Genomic DNA, 20,243 nt, shown 5'->3' on the forward strand with positions numbered 1-20,243 from the left:
CACACAGGGTGTCTCAGTTTTCAACTCTGACGGCTACAGCAAGGAGAATTTCCAGTCTGGGTTCTAGTTTGAAACTTGAGGTAGAAAAAAATAATTTTTATAAGGCTGTTATATATGGTATTTACAGAATTTCCTAGCTATGATGGAAGGGCACAGACAGTACACACATAGTCCCTACTCAAAGCAAAAATCCCCTCCCCATCTAAAGGGGCAGATGCCATTCTTTCCCTGAGAAGTCACTGGTATCACTGGACAGGCAGAGAAAAGCTCACAGGCTGCCTGCAAGAAAGGCAATCCAGAGACTGACCCCTGGTCCTTGCCTTTGTGCATAAGCCCCTAACACGATGAGCCTCCTGGTCCTCAAGGTACGTATCATTCTCCTCATTTTGCAGATGGCAGATTTTATAGGGACTTTGCACACGGGGAGTAAATAACTCACTCAGGGTCATACAACCAGAAAGTATAGAGCTGAAGTTTTAATCTTGGTTCTCTAGATCCATGGTCTCCCCCAGGCAAAGCCCAGTTTAGTAAACAAAAAAAAAACAACAACAACAAAAAAAAACATTGGATGATGCAGGCAAAATACACAACAACATTTGGCTCAAATAGTACACTATTATTTCCCTCTCCTGCCAAACAGAACAGAACACACCTGAGTTCAAAAGTCAGGAATGTCCCGTGTTCTGTTTATTGTGTGTGTCATTTGCTCACCTTCCCTAGGCCCAGTAGAGCATGACATGAGTGAGGACAAGGGGGGGCTGATTATTACCTTAGCTACAAGACTGGCAATTGGGCCGCATCCCTGCCTCAGAGGGTTCCTAATCCATCAGGATGAAACATTGCTAGCACACATCAGATAAGTTACAGAAGAGAACACCACTGGCAATTTGCAGTTAAGATTCACCTAACAGTTTGTTGCAAAGTGGCTGTGGTGGTTCTTTGTGGAACATGAGTGCGGATAAAGCTATCACCTAAATAAATATGTTCTTCGTCTGTGGCTGTTTTATCTCACTGGATGTCTAGCCTTATCTCCCATGTGCACAGGGACTGCAGAACATCTCACTAGGCCTCGGGGGAGTTTATTCTGAGAGCCAAGGATTAGAACGTGGCTTACAGTATGTAAAGTGCAAGATTCATATGAAGGCAACTATACCAGGTAGAGGGAGACAAGGAAATCTCAGTTTAACCCTTCCCCAAAATGCTGAGCAAGTCTAGTTGGTAAAAGTCACAGTCCTATAGTCTTTCTGATTCTTACTCTTTATTGAAAATGCCAAAGATAAGCCTTTCTGGACCCATACTGGAAGACACCAAATACGGCTAAAGTGTTGCCAACTCGGTGCCCCGAAAATGAGCAGCTGCAACATAGAAGAGACCTTAATACTGAGCATTCAAAGGACTCTTGCAGTCACCAGGGGAGTATTTCTAGGCCCTGGCCTTGTGCTTGTGCAAGTACAAGAAAGTACACGGAAAACCAAAGGCGTGGAATAGCTGGATGGGAGCTAATTATGAATTCTAAGCTGATAGTTATTTTTCCAGTAGGAAAGGTCAATAACATTTTATTCCTTCACCTCAAATGTTCTTTTCCTACCAGTCCTTCCATTCTCTAAAAGTCAGCTCAACAGGATCATGAATAGCTATCATTTAAAACATTAAAAGCTATGCAGCTGGGCATTGTAGTCCACACTAGGGATCCCATCACTTGGGACACTGAGGCGAGATTGTGAGTTAGGAGTCAGCCTGGGCTACATGGTGAGATGTTTTCTTACGACAACAGAGAAGTAAAAGCCACGCGTTTGTGTTGTCGCTCTGTTGGCATGCCTGTTCGGAATACCCAGCCACGTCCTCCGGGGCAGGTGTGTGCATTTCTCGGGATTCCTAGAAACCCATGTACTTAGTCTGTCTGCGTGGGCTTTATTTATTACATCAAACCATCTTCAAATAGATTTGCAGACATCCAGAGCCAAATCACAACCTGAGGTTGAAAAGGGTATAAGGAATTTTCTAGAAAACTTAATGAATATGTACGATAAAATGAACTCAAGCCACTTCCAGTTAGGTGCCGGACTATAAGAGAGACTTGTATGTAAAGGACACTTTAGATGTAACATCATACAAATGTAGTCATTTAAGAGGTAGGGGCCAGTGGTTAAGGACAGCTTTGAAGTCAAACAAACCTCATCCACCGTCCACTTGCCAGTTGTATGATCCTGGGCAGGATCTCTCCAGGCCTCTGCCTGCAAAATGAGGGCAATGATACTGACCCCCGTGAGGCTGTGGCACGGGTCTGTGTTGCATTGCATGTAAACACTCAGCACTGTGGCACATGGAAGATTCAACATTTTATAAACCATTGGTGAGTAGATACAGAGCAGCAGAATACAAACTTCAGTGTGTATAAAACTATCCAGTTCTACCATTGAGATAAACCCTACAGACCTTATAACACATACATCAAGAAGCCGAGGAACGGTAGCAAACATGGCGTGAGACTACCGAGTGAGACCACTGGTACATGCCCCCTCCCTCATTCATATTAGGGTAACATTAGTCTCAGGAAAATGTGCTTTCAAATTCTTGAGCCCCTTTAACCGTAGTGCAGTGTCTAAATTGGGCCACCAGAGCCTTGACCGTGAGTGACGTCACGTGTGCATTTAGACAGCTCCTGACATCCTTGCAAACCTTTGCTCCCACCACCATCTGGAATATCTCCCACCTCTTCTGAGCTCAGGGCAGCTAGAATAAACACCATTCAACCTGCTGCTCGGGTCTCCTCTCCTTAGCCGAAGTTCTGACTGGGAGAGTTTCAAACTGGATTTCTCATTTCTGTAGGGCGGGTGCGAGGGAGCCTTTGACTCCATGGTGTGAGCCCCAGACAAACCAGTCTCTGATCTGCCCATACTCACTAGCCCACTTAGTAATTCACTCCCTCAGACAGCCTTGCAGCATGCCCAAACTAACCCCATAGTAGGAAAACTACAGGCTGCTGCATGTCGTGGGATCTGGCCATACACACAAATCACAAATTTCAAGCCCATCACTGCCGAGCATCTACAGGAATGAGTAAGCTTTTCTATATTTCTCTTTCTCAATTAAATGTTACAGCTAAGTTTGGTAAGATATGAGACCCTGAGAGTTTAAGAAGAGGGTAACAGGGGTACCGAATGAACACAGGATCACAGCTCGTAGGACCTCTTATTTCCTGCACCCCTGTTGATGCCATTCCTGCCGCTCCTCTTAGGTATGTGTCCCAGGCACTGCAGGACTGGTCTATGGGGGGTCTCACGAGTCGAAAGGAAAGGGATTTGAATTCTGGCAGCAAGTGGCCAGTCAGTGATCCTCCTCTGGATCCTGGACCTGTTCGGATTCTTCTGAACCTTCAGACCCAGGGATATCTTACCCAGCTCCTGTCTCCTCTCTTCTGAAAGAACGGTTATGGCCTACAGGTTGCACTCTGTGCACTGGGTTACTAGGAGTAGGCTGCACTGATGGTTTAATGCTGGTTTCTCTGAAGGGCACTGGGATCTCACGCAGATTTCTGCAAAGTTGTATGCAAATCACAGAGCCCAGCCCTTTTCTTAACAGGATGGCAACCTTGTTCCTCGGTGGCACCTGGGACCTGGAGATCCTTTCTCCACTTACGTTTAGCGCGCAGCCTGGGACTTGTCCCTGCAGCTCACCGGGTTAGCCGTGGCGCCGTTGGGATCTCCCACCAGGACTCCAGTCACCCAACTCTCTTGAGACTGCTCTGACAGGGCTGGTATGGGGTGCAGCCTTTGCTCAGAGGGCAACAGGTTCCAAGCAAAATCTGCCCACCTGGGCCATGGGCTCACCCCGGGCCTCCCTGCTTCTCTCCTGGGTGCAATTTTGAGGTTGCTGAGCTTCGATCCAAAGTCCAAAAATGGTGGGACACCAGGGACTTCAAGAGGCCCCAGGGCCCCGTGTACTACCCCCCCAGCTCCCAACCTGAACACCAGGGGTCCCCCCACATCAGACCCTCATTGCCCAAGATGTCTGTAACTCCAGTTGACAGGGTAGCTAAAGGGGTTCGTTTGGCTGTGAGTTTCTCTTCAGGTTGACATTTCCGTGAACAGTGCCCACCTTTAATCTGGAAAAGGCCATCCTCCGACTGTAGCTCGCCCCCTCACATCATGAGAATGAGGTGGGGGGCTTGAGATACAGGTGGTGAGGGTCAAATCCAGCCTTTCCCAAACACCGGCAGCAGCCACTTCCCTCCACACATTCTGACGCAGCTTCCTCTCCACTCCTCTCTGAGGTCTCTGGGGTTAGACCACCCTTCTAGTCCCATTTGCTTCAAGTGATCCTGTTGGGTGGGGTGGGAAACAGGAAAAGATCTAGAGGAAACCCACTGACCACTTGATAATTGTTGACACTAGATGGTAGGTACGTGGTGTTCATTATACAATTCTCACTTTTGTATATGTTTGCAATTTTTCATAATAAATTTTTTAACATCCTCCAGTTTCCATAACATTCTAGAAAGAACCCTAACTCCTAACAAAATTTCATGGACGCCCCCACCAAGGCAAGAGGCAAGGATGATTCCATTTCATATAAATATATATAAATATGTATATATATAAAACACTCATTTTCTAACCTTTTTTTAAGGCCCACTGCTTTATTTTCAATAGACTACACTTTATTTCTAAGAAGTCCCAAAGTTGGACTCACTTCCCAGGCTGGGTGATGGGGGCGGGCAGGGGAGAGGGTCCTTAAAAGTTTACACTTCCATGTGTCTCACACTCTTACTGTGAGAACATGACTTGTTCAGTGTTCTGAACTTTGCGAAGGGTACGTGCTCGCAATGCAAAGTGTCATTCTCTGGAATTGCACCTGGCTCAGGAAAGGACTGTACTTTGTACTTGAACTCAAATCCAATGGAGAACCTTAACATGGGCATTTGCATGATGGGAACTGCTGCTGTCTTTTTTCCATATGTCTCTTTCTTGGATGTGTTCTAATAAAATGATTCTAAAGCTGTTGATATATAGTGGTTTATAAAGAATTTCTGTGGAGCTCCGAGGCCCTTAGATTCTCTGCCTTCCCACTTTCTGGAAAGACCTGTCAAACTGAGGGCAGATGCCTAGAGCGTGTCTGTCTCTATGGCGTGATGGTGGCACCGCTACACTTGCAGTCATTAATAAGGATCATATCAACCACGGCTATTTAAATTCTCTGGTTACCTAGCAACAGAACTTGTTTTCCAGAACAAAGATGAATGTCCATCTGTAGATGGGAGCAGTGGGGGAAAGGCAGAAAGGGCGGGGCCCAGTCAGGAGTAGAATTCACTCTACCAGGGAGGGAGGGACTGGGGAGAGAGCAGAGTGCAAGGAAAGAGAGGCCAAGGTTGCCCGAAACAGGCGGGCCAAGCTTAGACCAGCTTCATGCCGTGATAGGACTCAGCACCTTCAGGGGGTGATCAACTGTTAGTTTTTATTTTCAGATTTTGATAGTAAGCCATAGCACATTGCAAGACTCTTTGGGGAAACATGCACTCCCGGAAGTAGATATTTTGAGAAATGCTCTCTTTAGCCAAAAGTGCTGAAGCTGTTTCCCTAAACTAGCAACAACCTTAGCGTCTAGCCCATGGTGAGCTGGGTGTCCTTGGGAGCCTCACTGGCTAGCAAGTGTGTACAGGGGCTGCAGAGGCGGTGTCAGACAAGGAGGCTGCTATTCCTTGAGTGCTTTTCTCCTGGCAGACACCAAGAAGCTGTTGAACTTACTCCTGTGATTTTCAGTCAGAGAGGCCAGCAGTGTTGTGTCTGTTTCCCTAATGGCGAGGCTGAAGCTTTGAAGGAATGCTTTAACTTTAAATACTTTAACTAGAACTAACAGATTTGTGATTCTGTGGTTTGTCGTTGCAATATCCACGCTTTTCCAAGCCACACGGTTGATAGCCAGGTGTCTGGCCTGAGATAAACATGGCATAGCCACCTCCGCTGTCTCCATAAGTGGCCAATGCAGACCAGGAGTCTGTTCTTCCCTGTGACTGGATAGCTCTGTAGGCCAGGGTCTCTACAACACACATCTACATGCCTGCGGCTTGGTCACTTGTAGCTCACAGGCCAATGAAGTAGGCATTATCAGTTTGTTCTCTACATACCACATAGTTAAGAAATGCCTTAACTGCTTGCTGGGCATTAAAAAGTAGGCGAGCAAATAGATCCTGTCCTCATGGGACTTACCAGTTCAGGATCCAGGCATTAATCGGACAACACACGATTGGATTTATAACAACTTGAAGAAGATGTGAGATCAGTAAGATGAAAACAAGACCAAACAGTGCTGCCTGCCCAAGGACATATGACAACTTAGGGGCCAGAATAAAAGCCAGAGTTCAGAACCCCTGAGTTTTCTTTTTGTATTATCTTTTCCCTACTGTGTCTCACAATTCCTTTGCACAGCTGTAGACCACCGTCTAGCCCCAGCCAGCTATAGGAACATGCCAGTCCCTCAAGACACAGCCCCATAACTAGCTAAAACCCAAAGGGTACATTTGGAAATGATGAACTAAGTTCCTTAGGCTAGCACTTATCCCAGTGCCCAGAACAGGAACTGAAAGGCAAAGCTCCATGCTGTCGTGACACTGCCAGATAAGGGGGTGCACAGGTGCTGCAGTGTTTTACACTGATCCCAGTGTTCTTCCAACTTCCAAAACAAGCAGCCACTCATTCAGCAAATGCTTACTGAGTGTGTACTAGCTGCTAGGCATGGTTCTCAGTGCTAAGAACGTGAGTGACAGAGACTGGGCATGTTCAGGGTGGCACGGCAAATACGGGACATGAAAGAATAAAACACATCACCCTCAGAATATCTATATATTCTCATTGGAAGAAACAGAGAAAACACAAATAAAGAATTAAGACTGCATATATGAAAGCAATAAGTATTACAAAAAATAAATCAAGGCAAGGAAGCAAAACATGACAGAGGCTAGAGATGCATGTTTAAGTAGAGTAGTGTTTTCAACCACTGAGAAACTGATGTACCAGGTCAGTACATGGACACAGTACATGCATGTAAATGTGTCTGCTCTTTTTAAGTGTAACAGAGAAGTACCTTTAACACAACTTAACATGTGACTTTGTGCCCAGCTCTAAATAGCCAAATAGTATGATTGGAAAAGACCCCAAACCATCTTCTCTGGCACCTCCAAATGTTCAAATCCTGGTTTTCCCGTCCCTCCTTTGGGCTAAAGCAGTGGTTCTCCAACATTCATACATATATCATATATGAGAGTTACCTCAAGGGCTTGTTGAAACCTAGATCCTGGGCCCCACTCTCAGAATTACGTGATTCAGTTCATCTGGAGTAGACACGTGAAGTTACATTTCTACCAAATTCCAGGTAATACAGATGCTGTTGGTTCAAGGATCACACTCTGAGGTCTACCAAGTATTAAAGTTAGGTAAGCTGTCTATTAAAATAAATCAATTCCATAAAAAAGGATATACCTGTTCCTTGGGTTGCCCAGACATTATCAGAGTAGCTGCCCTTGAAAAATAAAATTCTTTAGAAGTGGAACCTTTTTAATGGAATATGCATCATAACCAAAGCCCAAGATCCCAAGTCTTCAGGAGGTAAAACAAGGAACACATCCCGACAGGAGGTGACAGTGCTGTTTTGTCATTTTCCCACCAACTCTTAGTATTTTGTAGCTACAGTATGTCTGCAAGCCTTTCTGACCTCTTCCTTCCTCCTCGCCAACTGACCTAGAACACTTTACAGATGATGGAATTGATCCACAAAGAGGTATCTAGCCCCCTCATGGTAGAAAAACATCAGCTGCCTTGCGGTCCCAGAGTTCCTCCTTCCCTGGCTGTCTTCATCTCATCAGCTAAAGCATTGTCTTGGGATCTTCATCCTAGGAAGTTGTTGTCTGGGACATAAACTTGTTCTTTGCTTTTGATTTCTTGGAAACTTTCACTCAGTATGAGAAGAGTGATTAAGTGTGGGAAGGACTGAGCCCTGCGTGAGCTCTCTGTACCATAAATTCTTCTCCGGCCAGGTATTACAGAGGAAATGCTAACTCATTTTATTAATAGCCTGAGCTGGAACTAATCCTTACAGAAGCAAACAAACCTGCTGGGGAAAGCACACCTACCACTTTCCGAAGAAAAATAGAAATGACGTTTTGGTTCCCTGTGCCACTGCTTCCATTCCATTAATAGATATAATCGAACATTTCTATATCACTAACATGTACAACAGAATGAGTGCATTTCAATTGGGTTGCTTTTATATCACATTAATGCTCAAAATCTGCCCCCACAAACAAGGAAGTGAAGACTAAAAATCTCCTTTCCTAGTATTTGCTGTTTTAGTTAGATATTCACGCACCCCGGTACTAGTTCCTCAAGAAGGATGGATTGAACCTCATGGGTGGTGGCCCTGTCTGTGGATTTTAGAATTTTAATTTTCCCTCCTCTATCTCCCAAACATTGATATTATGACAACTTCTTCCTATACATATTGCTACTGGGACCCTCATTTATGCAATAAAGATTTAGTAAACCTCAGACCCTGGAAAGGCTACTGAACAAGCTACAGAACTGAATTAAAGATAATCCTGTTCTCGGAGAACATAACACATAATAGAACCCTTCGAATAATCAACATTTGGTGGTAGTCATACGTTCATACCCAGGCCTTAGTCAACGGGAGCTCCTCTCCGTTTTCTTTCAGTATATGTCCTTGGAAATCAAACTCTTATTTCAGCTTCAACATAAAAGAGGCACTGCTAGGAAATATACCATACCTGAAGAAAATGGCGGGTCAGGAGAAAACACTAGCCTGGAGCTCTGGGAATGTACAAAGATAGCTGCGTGTTGGCAGCCAGAAAGTATCATACATAGAGAGCAGTCTTGGATCTAGCATCTGTGGTACATACTCCACGTGTGAGCTATGGAGGTGGAATATGTATGGGTCATACATAATGCCTGGAGGATCAGGAAAAAAACATTCATAAAAGATCCAGTGTGAGTGTGTTTGGTGAGCTTGACTCAAAAGCATACTAAGAAAGTAACTATTTCTCAAAAAAGTTGAAGACTCCTGCCAATCAGTGGCACAGGGAATGAGCAGATGAGGTGTTGGGTTGTGGAAGAGCATAGGATGCGTGGGTTCATCCAGCTCTGTTATTTCGGATTCTGTGAAAGGAGATTCAGGCCATGATCCTACAGGCGGTTGTGGGGTTGAAGGGCTCATGCGCACTTACACACCATGTATTCACAAATATATAGAGATGAGACGGGCGCTGTAGATCAATAATAGGTTTTCATGAGGATGTAAATTCATCAGATAAATTCCAAATTTACAGCCTGGAAAGAAAGACAGGTTAAGAAAACAATAAGTATAATCAGAAATGAAAGGTGAAGTTTTAATTCTGGTGACCCGTGTACACACCTGCCTTCTATCTCTACTGGGCCAGAAAAGTGGCAGTAGCCTGATGTCCAGGCTCTGTGGTCACGCTTTTTGAGTCTGGATCTTGTCACTACTAAGTGGAATTCCATGTCAACATTTTAGAGTAATCCGATCAGATCTGTCCATTGAAGTCTATTTCTTCCAACTCCACAAACCTATCCAGATCCTGAAGGGAGCTTTCAACCTGGGCGCTTCTCCCAGGCTTGCCAGTGTCCATCAAGTGTGCCCCTGACATGATAATAAAGCTGTGCCTACTGTAGTGGACCTGCTCATGGGTAGTGGTAGCTACAGCGAGATTCTGAAGTCTTAGAAACAGTAATGTTGGAGAAAAGTCTTTATGTATCTATCTTTGCGTTTCCAGGGTGGCAAAATAAAGAGTGTTGTTGTGTTTGTAAAGATACCCAGGTCTTCTGCTGCCTGTCAGTGGTGACCATTCAAAGGTCCCATACCCATGTCCAATGTCAAGTTTGTAGGTATGGCTATAGTGACGGTTGCTAAGGGGTGATTAGGGCTTGCATTCAAGTGAAGAAATGCCCCAAGGTGTATAGGGATTAAAGTGTAGTTGGCAGAAAAATAATGTATGTATTATCAGCATGACAGACACTCTGAGAGTACTCTATCCCTATGGCACTGTGTGTGTGTTGTTTTGGGCTCTCAGAGATTCATAAGGACTTACATAGACAACTTGGTCTCAAGGGGAGCAAGGTGATAAGACTGGTTTCTATCTCTGAGTTCGTCCAAGGCCAGCTGGAAGGTTGGAATGAAAGTAGGGGACTCTATGCTGCTCACGCTTCCTGGGTTTTTGCTTGGGATCGAAGAGTTTAATATGTTACTTCATATTTTAGCATTTCTGAAACCACCTAGTGAAACGCTTGTTGAAAAGCTATAGATTACAGTCCTCAAATCAAGGCCATCACAGGTCACCTAGGTACCGTCTACCTACCCTGAAGTGCCACACAGACAAGCTTAGTAATGGAACACGTCATTAAAGAGGGAGTCTTTGCAGTGTCTGATTAGTTGGTTGGTGTGGCAGAATTAAAATGGTGATATTACAGTGTGACAGCACAGAGAAAGGCTTCAGTGTAGGGCCAGACATGAGTACAGCCTTCCAGGAGAGGACATATTGCCGTCAACCCAGTATTGCTGGCTTCCAAGGAGCTGAGTGACTCAGAAAATCAAGTGAGATAGTAAAAAAGATCAGTGAGTCTACTGCTCCTGCTAACTTAGTTGTGTGACCATTATCACAGCCCCTTTCCTGTCATATCAAGACCTCAAAAATATCTGAGTAGCTGACTTCTTCTGGATTACATGTTTTATTAAAGAATGTGCTGGGTGCAGAGGGTGGAGATGGAATAATGGCATTGGACACAGTCTCTTTGGTAAACATTGGCTTGGAAGAGTGTCTAGGGTTTTTCCCAGAGTGATATTGTGAGACAGATATCAGGAGACTGTGGGAATGGTCAATACAGCCTCCAGAAGTCAATGAGATGGTCATCATCCATAAAATAAGAGAATGACAAATAATTAGTAGCTCTCACACAGAACTGTGTGTCTCTATCATGTTCACTCACTCATCCAACAAATATTTAAGTACCTACTGTGTGCCCTGTACTCTTTTAGACAGCAACAGCAAGTCTGCCCTCCCCCAGGACAGTAGATAAGAATTCCTGCCCTGGATCTTATATTCTAGTGGAAATACATATAGGTGAAATACATAAGATGCCAGCTGATAGTACATACTGTGGAGTAGGAAGTAGTCTAGAGGGGAGTGATGGTGACCAACAGTTGGGGATACATAGATAATGCAATTCGTCCAAATGGTCTCCAGGTAGCTAGTGGCAATGAGGCTGTATTTCAGGGGAGGGTAGAATAAGGACTTTCTAGAAACACATACAAGGTTTTAGAAAACTCTGTTCATTACTGATACCCAGAAGAAAGAAGACTTGGAGAGGAGCAATCTTATCCAGGAGGAGAGTGAGCGGGAGGAGGGGCTCAGTAGTGAGCATTTGACTAGTATACATGAGCCCCTGGGGTCCATCCTTAGCACTACAAGCAGGCATTCACAGACAGGCATATGGTACTCAGCTTTCATGTCCCTGCTGGAACCAAGATGGTATCCTAGAGGCCATGTGAGAATCTAATACTACTCCCCTAGCAACACAAGAGGAGCCCTTCTCATGTGACCCTGGCCCTAGGTCATGGGAATCTGATGCACTCGAAATGAACAAGAATCTTACCTGTAGAAGGCTACATCCCTCTGATTCACATGGCTGACAAGACTGTTGAAATACATCAAGATTTGGTCTAAGTTATGTGATTCTGGGAACTCAAAACTCATACAACACACTGTTCATATGCCTGATGTTCCGAAAGGGCCTTGCAAACTCTGAGAGACATGGTAAAATATGGGCTTTGTCCTTAGTGAGTTTAAATATTAGTTTCCTTTGGCTGTGTCCTTCACTCCCAGCAGGCTGTGGGGTCCCATCCGGCTAGATAACATGCTTGGAAACAGCAGGAAGTGGTTGTCATCTGGGCCTGTCACCAAGACAAAGTTTGTGTTGCTTGATTGCAAACAACACAGAACCTCAGAAGACCTGAGGAAGAGGTGTAAGGATTCGAGACAGGGTCTTAGGATCCTAATGGAATCCTGTTCTTTGGACCCAACCAAACAGTAGATAGCGTAGTATAGGGCTGAGTTCTTAATTGCCAGAAGGTGGCTCCCTCATTATTGGAATATGAACATTCCTTCCCCGTTTCTTCTCCCAAGACCCCACTTAGGACTGCTTTAGCATATGCAATGGGATGATGTGGTGTGAGTCTGGCTTTCTCCTCACCCCAGGATCAGTTTGTATCCAGAGGCAAGCCTTGGAGCTTGAGGCCAAATAACAAGGGAACTCGGGCACCAGCACACGCTCACTCCCATTTATTGTATTAAAAACCTTACAGCTTGAGAAACACATTGCAAGACTATGCTTGTCTACCACAACTGTGTATGACATTAATAAGCCACTCTGGACAAGGGCTACATGGGACAAGCGCATCTCCATTCAGGTCCTGATACAGGCCAGTGAGGAGGATGCTAACACTTCCCCCTGCCTTGCTCAACTCCTGTACTTAACGACTCCCAGAAAACAGTCCAGAAGTGGTTAATGGCAAACAAAATTTTCCCTGTTATTATGGGAGATTGAGTGTGACGTGTGGTTATTTTCTATTTTCTTTTTTTATATAAATGCTTATTGGGGGTGTACCAACCATACCTGGTGTAGTTCAACCATCTTTTAGCCCGTTCTGATAAAAATTCAATTTTGAGCATGACTAAGACCTCATTTATGAATTGCAAAATCATTTTGAACTTGCTTGTTAGCTGGATGAAGAGGCGGGTTTAGCCTGATAGGCTCCATGTGAAGTCATGCTCGTAATTGGATTGTGGATTGCTACACCGTGAGTACCATGAGGACAGGGATTCAAGTCTGCTTTACGTTTTCTAAATTAATTTTGTGATGTGACAACTTTTATTTTTTGTTGATCTCATACACACACACATATATACAATGTATCTTTGTCTAATTTCCCGCCCCTTTTTAATCATCATCTTTAACGCATACTTTATTGTCCGGTGCATTATAAGTCAATTGGGTAGTGTGGGAAGAAAGTGCAGTGTCCTTAGTGTGCAGAAATACAGAGAATAATATTCTCCACTTTTAGTGCAAGCAGACCAGAGGCTAAGTACTGTGGAGCAGAATGATGCCGTATTTAGCGAAAACCAATGGCAGACTCCTTGAATTCCAGATAACGTCATACATAGGCAGGCCTAAGACATGAGCTGATGAGTGAAGCTAAACCCAGGATCAAGAGCCAGGACAGGGAAATGGGGAAAATTTGACAGAGCATCTCCAGGTAAAGGAACAGAGCACTCCAGCAGAGGAGCGAACTGAGATCCTAGGTGCACAACCAGATGTGGCCCAGAAGCTACAGTGTGGTTTGACCAATGACAATTCTGAGACCTCTGCTGAATGCAGACTCCTCCCAGAAGACATTTTTTTCTCTTATCCACCCCTGATTTTTTATATCTCGCAGTTGGCTTCTGGGTCTGGTGGACCATTTCTAATTAAGAATGCCAAATCAAAAGAGTGGAGAAGGCACCAGGGGCCTGAATCAGTGAACGGGAAAATAAGTCTAACCAAGTACGTGTTCCCCAGAATGAAACATGTGTTCAGAGAAGTCAGGTTGAAAATGGGTCTCGTTACTTCACTGCGTTGGTTGCCAGTGAGGAGGATGCTAACACTGTGCAGACTGCAAAAGCCCTTCAACAGTCCAGAAGCTTCAGGAAGTGAGGATGTGAGAATAGATTCATCCGCTGTGAGTCAGACCAAGAGATCGCCAACTGTGGCAAGTCCCTTATAGACAGCAGAACTGGCCTTCAGCTTGAGAGTATTGTGTATTAGGACCGTTCTTCCAGACGTACACAAAAGAGGTATAAAATACTCTTAGCCAAAAGAACTGTAGTCTGTTTGGGAGGGAAGAAATATAAATATTCATAGGACAAAATTCACACCAAGTTAGGTTAAGAATAGTTCTTACACAAGCCTAAGAAGTTTAAAAGATAGAATGATCTCCCTTCTCTCAGTGCCTATGAAGAATGAATCACTGTATAGTGGCAGAAATGCTTGGGTTGTTTGAAAAAGAACAGCATAGTAATAACCATTGAAGAGGTATACTAAAAAATAAAATCTACTAAGTCTCCCAAAATTGCATTTTTCCTTGGCTTCTCAGGGTGGTCCCATTTCATCTGTCTCTTAGTGTCATTCTCTCAGAGTGCCTAAATTCCTACCAATGCTTATCCCAAGACAGTTCCCTCCAGAAAAGAGAGAAAGAGCGGATGTACCTGTTAAGATGAATCAAGTTATGCTGTAGTAATAAACAACCCTTCAAATTTTTTAATGGCTTAAGAATTTTAAGAGCGCTGTGCATCCATGTCAGCAGGGAGGTCTGTGTTTATTATCCATTCTGCTGATGGATCAACATATAAACATATAGTTACCAGTTACCATCCCAGTAAGAGGAAGCTGAAAGGTTCTTGTACCCGCAGTTAAATGTTTCAGGGGGGAACGACTCAACGTTTATGCTCAGAACTACCTCAGTGCCCTTACTCAACCACCAGAAAGGCAGGGAAAACTCAGTGGAGTGGCACTGAGAAGGCAGGTAACTACAGTATGTTATAAACATGAGAAAAACCACCTTACCGACTCCAATCAATCATATTTGCCAGTGATATTTATTTTGGTTCCAGCTCGGTGTGTACACTTTGGCTGTGACTAAAATAGGACTTTAGATTTTTTCCGTTCTCAACAAGTGTCTTTGTGCATGTGAATTTTGAATGTATTCATTGAAATGCCATTATTCATGTTTCTCTCATTATCTTCTGTCCCTTGTCTTGCTTTGTATCGACGTAAATGAATGCAGACAGATTATAAAAATATATACAGCTTTAATGGGGAAATAGACTTACAGGACCACAGGTTCCCGCAGAGAACAGGAAAGCAGAGAAAAAAGGGGCTGCTGGGATCATGCCCGGCAGATTTATCAGTAAACATTAGCCCGAGGCGAACACGCCCCCCAATGGGTGGGGCTTATCCCTACATTGCTTTGATTTTCCTAAGCTGTGCACATGAATATCAGGTTTATATATAGTGAATCAGTGTAGTTTTCAGTGTCTATGTAGAATGTAAAAATGAAAATTCTTCTTGTTCTTGTCAAAACTTTTTCCAGATTTAGGGAACCAATTTCTGTGGTGTACTGTCCTGATGAGCCCTCTGCATAAGAGCTAAATTTGTACCCACACCCATTTTATAACTTGTAGAGTGTTCTGTTGGTGTGAGATCCCTCACAGGGGGTGCTACATGACCAAGATGGAAGCTTATTAAATTCCTCATAGCAAAGGTACTAACATTTCAGAGAATGCTTTTCTGAGTGTAAGAACTTGAGTGAGTGTCAAGCTGCTCCCATTCTAAGCCACACTATGTGACTCTGTGACCTTGTCCTAGAAACCCCATGAGTACTCTACTATTGATTAAATCTGGGGTCACTGGGAAGCCAGGGTGGATTCTGGTGGGAAATACGTTCCAATTGCCTGCCGGAGAGTGGTACAGCGAGAACATGGGGTTAGAACTGACTCTGCATTGACAAAGAGTTAGAATTAACAGATGGATTAAAAAAATACAGTTCTTGATTATATCCATGCTTTCAAAAATCTGGATAGAAACATCAGAAATGGTGACTGTTGGATTTCTAGTGGGAAGAACTACAATATCTGGGCTGGGTGCTACATCAACTTATTTGTATGAGCTTTGAGGACTGTTTTAACTGAACCATCAATCTTGTCAAAATTTAGTTTCTCACCTATAAGACTGGAGAGAAACAGGAACACTGGGTTTTTCTGGGGCCTTAGTGATGACTCATAGACCCCTCACCTTTGCAAGGAAATTATACAAAATATATGACCTAACTAATGTCAAATTGTGAAAATTTTATTTCTATCTGAATGATAACTTGCCTGTACTGTCACTGTTACCTCTACTGATGAGTGATGCATAGGAAACATAAAAGAGTCCATTTGAGAAGGTTGCTTAGCAACAAAGTGAGGTTATCAGAAATTAATCACATGCTCCATTTCTCTATTGGTCATCCATTTATTATGAAGCCTATTGAGCATCTTCCGTGGGTTAAACTGGCAGACTTGGGAAGGGGATCAAGGACATCAGTAAATGCGTGGTGTATGGGGTCTTACACATAGGAAGGGATGCAGAGAAGAGAGACTGACAAACCGAGAGAGCAGGGCACTTCCTGAGCGGGCATCCCAGGAGGTAAAGAAAGTCACAACGCAGATTAAGTATCTTTGATGCAAACACTGGGTACCAGAAGTTTAGAGGAAATTTTGGGATTTTGGAATATTTGGACAAACTTTGCCAGTTCGCCATCCATCATCCAAAGTCGATTCAAACTCCAAAGCTATTTGCGCATCACAATTCTCAGGTTAGAGATGCACAGGCAGTAGAGTCATGGGGCGAGCAAACTGGAATAAGGAAGTTGTCCTGAACGAAGAAGGTGTGGCTTCCAATTCTCACCGAGATAGATAAGCAAAGACCAGATTTCCCTTCCTTCCTGAAACAATTTTAATAGACAAAATATATGAAGTGATGTTCAAGACAATGAACACCAGACATTAGCAAGATGTCTGAGGGGTAGGAAGCTAAACAAAGAGAGTCCTATAAAACTCCAACTTGCTGCTTTGAGCTTCTAGATTTTGATACAGGGAGGGGTAGCCCTGTTCCTACCTAGACTGAAAAGCCTCTTGTTGCTGAAACATCAGTTAGAGTGTATAAGCTACCTCAGGGGGAGCAGCAAGCCCAGGGCTAAAGATGGCTCTGACTCTGTCTACAAGTCTTAGAGACATAACTGACTGCATCACAGAACAAAACCCAAGACTAGTCATGGGGGAGCCAGGCATGGTGGCACACACCTTCAATCCCAGCACTTGGGAAGCAGAGGCAGGTGGATCTCTGAGTTTGAGGCCAGCCTGGTCTACAAAATGAGTTCCGGACTAGTCAGAGCTACACAGAGAAACCCTATCTTAGAAGAAATAAACAAACAAAATAAGTGAACAAACAACAGTAGAAAAGAATAGTCATGGGAATATTAAAGTATTGATAGAATAAGGCAAAAACCACAATGTCTAGCATTAAAAAAATTATCAGGCATACAAAAGAAGCAGGAAAAGGTGTTCTGTAATGACGAGGGCAGTAATCACTTGATGTTAAAATTAGCAGACATGGATATAAAAGCAGACCTGGAAAGATAGATAGATAGATAGATAGATAGATAGATAGATAGATAGATAGATAGATAGATAGATAGATAGATAGATAGAGTAGGTAGGTAGGTAGGTAGGTAGGTAGATAGATAGATAGATAGATAGATAGATAGATAGATAGATAGATAGATAGATAGATAGATAGATAGATAGATATGATGGATGGGTGATAAGACATTTTATATATGACATATATAAATATATAGTTATTGGTCATATTTATACATTCAAAAATCTGGATAGAAACTTGGAAGAGATGAAAATGGCACATATTGGACTTCTACACATAGGAAGTACAATATCTGAGGTAGAGGAAAAATATGCATCACTTAGGGTAAGTCAAGCTAGCAAAAGAAAGCACAGTAACAGAAACTTTCCTCTGTGTGTGTGTGTACATGTATGTGTATGTATATACATGCACATGTGGTGTGTATGCATGAGTATGTGTGTATGAGTATGTGCATACATGTATGCGCATATACACAGTGGTACGTTTGTGTACATGCACGTGTGTATACTCATGTGGCATGTGCTCATGTGTGTGTGTTCTCCACCACAGAGTCTAGGAGAGATGGAATAAGAGTATCAATGGACTGCTGTAAAGCCCTTATGACTTAGAATTTTATACCAAGTTAAACTATAATTAAAAATGAAGGTGAAAGAAAGATATTTCCAGACAAAAGAGAACCTAGAAATTGTATTACTTGTAAGTCCTTGCTTTTAATTTAAAAAGTAAATTAAATATGAAAGGAAAGAAGTAGGTACAAGATATACAAAGTATAACACCAACATACTCTATCAAATATTTTTAAATACTTAGTACAAACAGTGAGGGACAATACACACTTGAAATGGGGGGCACATTTTTAAAAATGGAGAGCTTTAGAGGGAAACAGAACAAGCTGAGATCCTTGTTCTACTCAAGAGCAGAGTAAAGATAGCAATTGTTGACCTCACACGTGCAGTCCCAGCCCTGGGGAGATGGAAAGATTGAGTTTTGAGGAAGCCTAAGCTGTACAAGCTACAGAGCAAGATCTCTCTCTCTCTCTCTCTCTCTCTCTCTCTCTCTCTCTCTCTCTCTCCCTCTCCCTCTCCCTCTCCCTCTCCCTCTCCCTATCCCTCTCTCTCTCTCTCTTAAAAAAAAAGTGTGTGTGGGGGGGGTGCTGGAAAGATGGCTTAGATACTAGAAAAATTGCCTGTTCTTCTAGAGGTCCTGAGTTCAGTTCCCAGCAACCACATGGTGGCTCATAACCATCTATAATGAGATCTGGTGCCTTCTTCTGGTGTGCAGGCAAACATGCAGGCAGAACACTATATACATGATTTTAAAAAAAAAAACCCTCAAATCTTTAAAAAAGGGGGGTAGGAATTAACTTAGATTTTGAAAGAAAAGTATGTATTTTTATGTTGGGAAATATAAGTATATAATTTCAATACTAGTAGAAGAAAGTAAGAAAAATACTTTAAACAGAAATGCCAGGAGCCTAACTATATTATGACTCACAATATATTTAAGTAGATCCAAGACATTAATTAAAATATAAATATTTTAGGTGCTTTTTTTGTTCAAAATTTAGATGTATGTTCTGTAAAAAAAAATATAAATCTTAAGCAATATTATTAAAAATAAGATCTACCAAGCAAGTTTTAACCAAAATGAAGCAGGTATAGAAATTTGGGTATTCGATATAAACTACAATTAAGGATGGGCTGGAGGGATGGCTCATGGGTAAATTACCTTCTGTCACACTTGACAACTTGAGCTCAGTCCCTAGAAAGAGAACTGACTCTCAGAGGTTGTCATCTGTCCTCCACATCTGTGCTGTGGCACGCGCGTACATGCACATGTAAAGGGGTAGGCCACCAAGCCTGACACGTGAGCTGGATCCTTGTGACCCACAGGATGGAAGAGGAAAACTGCCTCCACTGAGCTGTCCTCGGGCCCTAGCACATGCACACTGGCATAGGTGCCACACACAGTCCTGATGGTTTCCAGTTACATCTCAATAGGGCTTGTTTTCTCCACCAGTTAAAGATTTAAAAGGCAGGAAAAAAAAATCTCAAGGCCAGCAGGTAGGAGTGAAGGTGGGGGTGGATCTCAGACACAGCAAACAGCGTCAGTCAGGAAAGAAAGACTTTTATTAGGAGTGAGGAAACACACGCACAACAGAGCACACACAGAGAGAGACCCAGGCCCTGTCTCCTTTTAAGGGCTGGGCTTTAAGGGTCTTTGACGGGGGTCTTCCTCCTCCAATTTAGGTTTGGTTAGTTTGAGGGAAGACAGAGAAGGTACTGAGTTCACAAACTTAGGATCTGGCCTTGAACCTATCAGCCAACAAGGGAGCCCTGCTGGTAGGGACAAGGGTCCACCAAGCCTTCATTTTAAGCTGCCAGGGTCTTTGTCTCAGGTCAGGAGAATGAAGAAGCCGGCCATCTTGGAAGTTAACAGTCTTTATTACCTAGTCACGTCTCCTGTCCCTGTCTGTCTGCCTACCAGGGAGTCTGTGTAATAAGTAAATAAATGAGTGTACTTGAAAATGCAGTCAGTGATCCCGTTCCTTATGTTTTTGTTGCATGCGCTCCAGCAGAGCTGATGTGGGATTGGGAACGCTACCGTGCCCACACTTCTTTTTGAAGAAATAGAGAATAACACAGAAGAGAAAGAAAATGGATGCGGTGGCACATGCCTATAATCCCAAAGTGTGGAAAGTGAGGCAGAAAATGACAAGTTCCAGCCCAGCCTGGACCTCCTTGTCTCGAAAGACCAGAAAGGGAAGAGAAAGCGATGCACAGTGTGGGCTTAGGGGGAACTGAGCAAGAGCATCAGTGTGAATGAACCTTGTCCCGGGACCACTGGGCAGGTCACAACGCAAAGCAGGTGGGAAACAATGTGGGAGCTCCCACATAGTGTGCAGGAGAATGTCTGAAGCCC

General features: G+C 43.5%; 1 protein-coding gene across 22 annotated transcripts in view; it reads left to right on the top strand.

Moving 5' to 3' along the window:
- The window catches only part of Kalrn (kalirin RhoGEF kinase), a 615,547-nt gene that overhangs the window by 426,366 nt on the left and 168,938 nt on the right, over positions 1 to 20,243 (top strand). For 6 of the 22 annotated variants that reach the window (XM_057765012.1, XM_057765016.1, XM_057765011.1 and 3 more), the window contains exon 34: positions 3,583 to 5,005. The exons of the other annotated variants lie outside the window; for them this stretch is intronic. In XM_057765012.1, the coding sequence (XP_057620995.1) occupies positions 3,583 to 3,645 (63 nt within the window). In that variant the 3' untranslated portion in view covers positions 3,646 to 5,005. Of the gene's footprint in view, positions 1 to 3,582; positions 5,006 to 20,243 lie in introns of those variants that run through there. 22 annotated transcript variants of the gene reach the window in all.

Source organism: Chionomys nivalis, chromosome 3 (assembly GCF_950005125.1).
Source record: "Chionomys nivalis chromosome 3, mChiNiv1.1, whole genome shotgun sequence".
Lineage (NCBI taxonomy): Eukaryota > Metazoa > Chordata > Mammalia > Rodentia > Cricetidae > Chionomys > Chionomys nivalis.